Source organism: Epinephelus moara, chromosome 21, assembly GCF_006386435.1.
Source record: "Epinephelus moara isolate mb chromosome 21, YSFRI_EMoa_1.0, whole genome shotgun sequence".
Lineage (NCBI taxonomy): Eukaryota > Metazoa > Chordata > Actinopteri > Perciformes > Serranidae > Epinephelus > Epinephelus moara.
Genome location: NC_065526.1, coordinates 3,863,482 through 3,870,668, shown reverse-complemented (window position 1 = coordinate 3,870,668; position 7,187 = coordinate 3,863,482). Strand labels below are relative to the sequence as shown.

General features: G+C 40.1%; 1 protein-coding gene across 2 annotated transcripts in view; it reads left to right on the top strand.

The window, feature by feature from the left end:
- The window catches only part of efr3a (EFR3 homolog A (S. cerevisiae)), a 592,036-nt gene that overhangs the window by 487,698 nt on the left and 97,151 nt on the right, over nt 1-7,187 (top strand). For both annotated transcript variants that reach the window (XM_050074483.1, XM_050074482.1), the window contains exons 6-7: nt 654-775; nt 6,586-6,735. In XM_050074483.1, coding sequence (XP_049930440.1) covers nt 654-775; nt 6,586-6,735 — 272 coding nt within the window. The remainder of the gene's footprint in view (nt 1-653; nt 776-6,585; nt 6,736-7,187) is intronic.

The window sequence follows — 7,187 nt, the reverse complement described above, 5'->3', positions numbered from 1 at the left end:
AACATTATTCCTTAGTCTCTGTGACATATAAGGAGGATTTTATGACTATTTGCTTTAGATTTCTTACATGTAGCTCCTTTAAAATATATAAATAACTTGACAAATTATTATAAATAAATAAAAAATATATAGAAATAAAATTAACCCCTAAGCTTCTTAAGTATCATTTCTTTACTTTTCCTTCTTTTCTTTTAAAACATCTTTTGTCATTTCTCTCTGATATTTGTAAGCTGCTTGGTTTTTGTAACAGTTCTTGTAAATATACAGCACTATGATTCTAGAGACTACAGGAGAGTATATTTGATCCTAAATACGATGTAACCTTTTGTAATGGTAGACATGGAACTTTCTATGTATGGAGCATCTTCCGTGACGTATATAATATGGCGTTGCACGTAGTCAGTAAGTCGGTATCGGTGTAGGCTTGCTGTCGGAGGATTTTATAACTCACTTCCTCTCCTCACTAGTTCGTTTGGGACAGCACTTGATGTGGCAGACCCTCCGTGTGACCGTGCACACGGAGTGGAAATGGGTAGGGAGAGGGTGTAGGGGGTGCTTTGGGAAAATATCTCATATCTTATATCCCATATCTCATCTTGGTGCTCTTTAAGGTCCTAATGGATGTTTCCCTCACCTCCCTGTCTTCTCTCTAGTTTGTGAAGTTTGCCAACATTGAGGAGGACACGCCGTCTTACCACCGCCGCTACGACTTCTTTGTGTCCCAGTTCAGCGCCATGTGCCACTCCACTCATGAAGATCCTGAAACCAGAACCAGGTAAGAAGACACTCCTCAGATTTAAACAAGCCATATTCTTACCACTGAAAGAGAAAACATGGGCTGTACTTAAATATTCCAAATCATTTCAATCCCTGTGTTAGGCTGTCATTTTAATGTATTCATTTAATACACTACATTTGGTCATTTTTAAAGTAAATTACTTTTTAAGAGTGTTTTTTGGACACTGAGACTACACCTTCAGAAGTAACTGAGTATTTTCTCTCTGCAGTAGATGCTGGTGATTCTTCACAGTTTTTCTGACAGGCCTTCTGTATGTGTTTCTTTTCCTCTTTGTGTTTTTTTGTATTTTATCATCTTTTCCTGATAGCAAGGGATCCCTCAGGGTTCAATTTTGGGTCCCTTCTTTGTTCACATGCTATGTTTTCACTGTTGAGTCGACAACACCTTATACTTTACTCTGCTTAACTTAGACCTGTTGTCTTCGTTTGTGGACACTTTTATGTGCCACCTTGTGGTAGAAGAGCACACTACACTGATCCATGTAAAAACAAGCGACAGTCAACTCTGCCGATCCCGACACAAAAACGAACAAAACCTGATCAGATTTTATGGTTGAACCTTGTTTATTTATGCATAATAAAGGTTGTAGTTTGACACTATACAAATTTGACCAATTTTAGGAACAGTAACAAGCTGAGAGCCTGTTAATTAGGAAGTACTTGTGTGAGGACAACTGGGATTTTGTCATTGTATTATTGCAGCATTTCGTAAAGGCTAATATCGTGTGACAAACTGTTGACAAAAAGGACATTTCTGGCTTGGAGTATGGAGCAAGGAAAATTTATACAGAGTTAAAAACTAATCAGATCACATGGCTGTTAGATATGTTGCATTATTTGCAATTTTGCATTTGCACAGCCATGTTCAGGGATTGAAAAAACACTTCTGAACAGTTTTAGACTTGAACAGTGACCCCTAACTTATAGAGTTACAAAACATTGAACAAGTGTTGCACTGTTTGTAATTTTGTAACAGTTTTCGACTTTATTAAACACATGACTATTATACATGAACCCATTGTCCCCATTTGAGGACATTATTTTTTTTAGAAACTACTGTTCAATTATAATGCTTACTTTTTTGTACTTGTCAGGTCCTGCTTATCCCAAATAGCTACGAGAAATTAAACAAGAAGACTACAAGAAGACCGTGTTAGACCAGTCCTTGCCTCTTCACACTGACTTCCTCTTTATTTTTAAACAATCTGTGCTGAACTACTTCTCAGATAGAAGCACAGCTAATCTTTGACGAAGTCTTAAATCTCATCACTGTGCTCCAGGGCTTAAAAAAATCCACATATTTCAAAACAAGATGACATTTTGATTACTGATTAAACTTAGAATGGGGCTTCATCATTCATGAAGAACAATGTGTAGACTGCTCCCTCTCTCTGATTGTACAGATTCTTTCATTATCTTCATTTTAAAAGCAAAACTAATCTAAATATTGTTCCAGAAGAGAGGCAATCTGCGACAAAGTGATGAATTGTTTAATTTCACTCTTTAGCTCCCTGCAGCAGCTGTTAGCACCGTTCACATTCATGCAGAAACAGCTGATTGATCACTGATACTGCAAACAGGTTCTCTGATTAGCTCTGTTCATGGGGGAAATGGAGCTAAAGTCAGAGACATCAGCTGCTTTAGTTAAAGCTGGTTCTTTGGTTAAAATGAAAACGTGCATTTATGTTACTCTCATTGATTTTTACTCCAAAAAACTGAACATGTAGTGGTCCACTGTAGCATCTTGTTTGATTATTGTTATGAAGACACTTAAGTGTCTGCGTCCGCTATTCCACCTTTCAGAAACAACCCCCTCTTTTAATGCAGTGATGGATCGCACCAACAGTTTTTATTGATAACCTACATTTACCAACAACAAAAAGACTACATTTAGCACCAAAAAGATATGTGGAAAAAAAAAAAAAAGTAAATTAAAAAAGCGAATAACGAATACCAAATTTTCATAACGAATATCTACCCATAGAAACGAATATTCGAATATCCGAATATTTGGGTACAGCCCTAGTTTGTTGTCATGAACGGCTTGGTGTCAGACGTTAGCTGCTGCCGTGTTAGCATGAAATGGATCATTCACAGATTGTAGGAAAGGGTATGTTTAATTTTTTTTTAATGCTGGGTTCACACTACACAACCTTTTCGTCTGTTCCAACAGTCACTATGTCACATTACCCGATTGTGGAGTCATAGAATCGTGAACCAATCATGCCTGGTTGTCTTTCACGATGTGCGTGATGTCGTCGGATTATTCTTGTCCTATTTTCATTACTATGATTATTATATCAGTCACTGTGTCTGTTCATGTGCCGGCCAAAATGTTACTGTAGTATCGTTAAAAAGCACCACAGATGTCAGGAGCTACATTTGAAGTACTGTACGCAAACATGCAAGTCACTGAATCCTCCACAACAAGTTCCTGCAAATGTTTCACAATAAAAGCCTTTTGAGAAACAGAATAGATTGTCTCAACCGAAGTTATAATGGGCCTATAACTTTAAATGGGTACAGAAGTGTTGAGTTTGAAATGATGGCATGATGCATTAACATTATCAAGGCAAATGGGAGCAGATAAAAAGTAAAAATATAAAAATACAGAGGGAATAATAAATAACGGCCCAACATTTACAGTGTAGTCTGTTTCAAATGAAGCTGGTAGCCTCTGCAGCTGTATTAAGTAGAAGCCCAGACACCAATTTCTCTTTTAATTTTATTACTTTATATCCTCCATTATGAAGAAAGAACATTCTTTGCTAGCTTGATGCTAATGGCAGTACTCACCAGGTTGCTAAAGTGCCTCTGCTGTTTCACCCCATCATTTTCCCCTTTTTACTCTGTGTGGTAACATCCCTAGAGGAAATATCAAAAACCCTGGGGTGTTGTTGTTGTCGTACAGTTTCCACGGCAGCAGATCGCTCTGTGTTCCTATTGGTCAAAGTAATGGCTGTAACGGGAGCAGTCGTGAATAACAAAAAGAAAATCAAACATGCTAGCCTTTCTGTCGTCTGTCGTTGTCATCTACTATGACACGCTACACAAGATAAAATGATGGATTATCGCGTACAACACTCATCGTCGTTCACGATCCAAGCCAACAACATGCGATGCTGCGTCAGGCTATAAAAGGGCTGATATCATGTAGAGTGAACCAGGCATAGCAGTATTTTTCTCTCTAATGTGTTTATGTGACGATTTGGGGGACAAGGTGCTGCGCACAGTTGCCCTTACAGGAGTGATAAAGTTAGATTTAATTGAATTGAGCGCTACCAAGTGTTTTCTTTGGCGGGAATACAGAGAATAAAAGATCTTGTATGTGAATTGTTTCACAGTTACTCTTCTATTATAGCCAGGCAATATCCAGTCAGGGAGTGAGCCAAGATTTTAAAGATCTGGAATGAACAGACGAATAATAAACCAAATAGAATTACTGAGCAGGTGAATTTTAAAAGGGTCCTTTATTTAATTTAAGAAAATAGCCAAGCGAATACAAAACAGGCTCCTTTGTAGCAAACACCAACTTTCTCCACAGCGCTTTATTATTCTGTGAAACAATTTAAAATCAACGGTTTGCAGCTGTGTTTTTTAATAAGAGAAAAATGAGTCTGTCTCGGGAGCCAGACGTCAGGCAAACACAATTTTTCATTGTTCTGAAGGCAGAGAAACTTTCTGCCAGCGGCATTGTTAGGCTGGTATAAATAGCTTGGCGACGGCGATGGTGGCAGCGAGACTCAGGCGAGGCTGTGACACAGCATAGCACTTTACAAGACGCCTTCTCCCATTGAGACACCCGCTCTCTGGCTTTATTTAATACAGATGAGCAGAGTATTAAAACAAAAACTTCTCTCTTGCATTCATTTTGAGAATAACTTCCCTCCTCGAGTATTACCGCAGTTATTTGCAGGAATATGACTGCAGCAGCTGAGACCTGTGTGTGTGCAGGCGTGTGTGAGCATATTTGTGCATAGAAATGGACTTTTACCTCCATTTGTGTGTATGGCTGTGTGTGTGTGCACATGCTGGTGTTGGTTTGGGGTGTGTGTCACGGTGAGAGCTAGGGGATGCTGGGATTATTTTCGAGTTGGCTTGATACCTCGCCGCCGCCGCTGTGCTGTTAACAGTATGACTTCTCACTTTGCTTTTTTTCCTGTATTTCATTATTCCATTCGGCGGTGTCTCGCTTTAGGTGGAGAGGAATTCCCAAATAGAATTTCTCTGGTGGTTATTGGATTAGACCTAAGGCAAGGTCCCCCACGCTGTTTTTCATATTATTGCTCATACAGTTGTTTGTGTCAGAAACAGAGCGGGGAGACAGAAATAGTCAATGGTGAAGTCAGATTTGCCGAGCTTTGATTGGTCCTGAGATCAGCCCTGCTCTGCACACCCCATGGAGGCTTTTCTGTGTGGCAGATTGGAGAGACTTGAGGTGTTTGTGTGTGTGTGTGGGGCGGGGGGGGGGGGGGGGGTCTTAGTGTGTGTACTGCTGGAAATTATATTGAAGTGTTATTGAGATGAGTTCATTGGAGTTGGAAGCAGAGAGAGACGGAGTGAGTCAGCCCTGCAGCTTCAGCAAGATGAGAAACTCTCAGACTGTATTGAGTTGTTAAGTCTCTACACAGGCACAAGAGAAAAGCTCTATTACTGTTATTCATGTGTGTGAAGCAAATATTTTCATCATCGGTTATCCATCTTTCCAATGATTGTTTTTTTAACTTATTAGCAGCATGGCAGAAAAAGCCTATTTGAGGCTGCTGTCAGACCTAGAGTTGTCTCCCTCACTTTGTTCATGGTTAAAAAAATCCAAAGTTATACACACACTAATCCAAATCTCCAGAATACTGTTTAGGGACAGTGTAACGTGACACAACTTCAGATCAGAATGCAGCATTTGAACAAATTAGCAGTGTTATCTTCATGCTCCAGAGGACGGTCACACTTTGATGAGCACAGCAGATCTTTAAAAGAAAACATAACCCAGTGCTGCTTCTTTTCCAATTAGGGCTGTCTTCTTATTACCTCCGCCAAGGAGGTTATGTTTGTTTGTCTGCAAAATAACTCAAAAAGTTATGAACGGATTTTGATGAAATTTTCAGGAAAGGTTGATAATGGGCAAAGGAACAGATAATACAATTTTGGTGGTGACTGGTTGAAGCAAAGTGGATAAAATAATAAATACAGTCTATGGTCTGACAGCCTCAGCAGCAATTAAGATGGTGACAATACTGCCATCTGGTGGCCGGACAGCATGTCTCGTTCTACTTGCTAAATATTGTTGTAATTCTAAAGTTGACATTAATGTTCTGTGTTGGAAAAAAAGAAAGTGAAAAATACAAAAAAACAACATATTAAATTCTGTGTTGCAACAAAATAAAAACGAAATAAATACATCACAGTGTCTCCATGGTGAAGGCATATATAACCTAATAATGATAGTGATGCAAATAACCTCCTTGTGATGCAGGCTGCAAAATCTGATGCAGAGGGGGAGGGAATATCACCTACTTGGCGGAGGTCTGCTTTGTTTTTCTTTGTTTCATTCGAATGCATAGAAAAGTTTTCATCATTGTGCCGTGCATACATCTACACCCAATCTGCATGGGCTATAAATTCACATTAACCAGAACTGGTGCTGCTTATACATTTTTATTGTCTGCAGCAAAGCCAAAACTTACTAGAAAACTCTTTTAATTCCATCCTGAACCTGTTTTAGTTTGAAGGGAGGATATGTTGTAGCTCTCGTCATGGATATCTAACGGTACTGTGTGTCCACGTCAGGATCCGTGTGGCCGGGATTAAAGGTCTGCAGGGCGTGGTGAGGAAGACGGTGAACGATGAGCTGCAGGCCATCATCTGGGAGCCCCAGCACATGGACAAACTGATCCCGTCCATGCTGTTCAACATGCAGGACAGTGATGACCTGGACAGGTACTGCGCACACACACACACACACACACAAACACACACGCACACACAGTGCATGAACACTTACAGAGTCCAGTCTGGGCCAGCTGCAGCCGAAGTCCTCACTGCGACCCATAATTCTCCACCCTGTATCTGGAACCAGAGTGAGAGGTCGCTCTCAGGGAAATATTTGATTTTCTGAGGTGAGAGCTATTTTAGTTTGGAGGTGACCTTATTAAAAATTCCCAGTCAATCAATTATACATGCAGTGCTGGTGCTTTTCTCTCCGGGCAATCAGAAAGGTAAACGACTTCTCCTGCAACACCAAACTTTTCTCCACCTCCACGTTGTGACCTGAGCACCACACAGTGCTTCTGATATCCTAAAATTCACCTGGGGGGGGGGGGGTTGCCTTTCAGTTACGTCCCGTCCAAGAAACATAGAAAAACGACAGTGACACATAACAGGGAGGACAG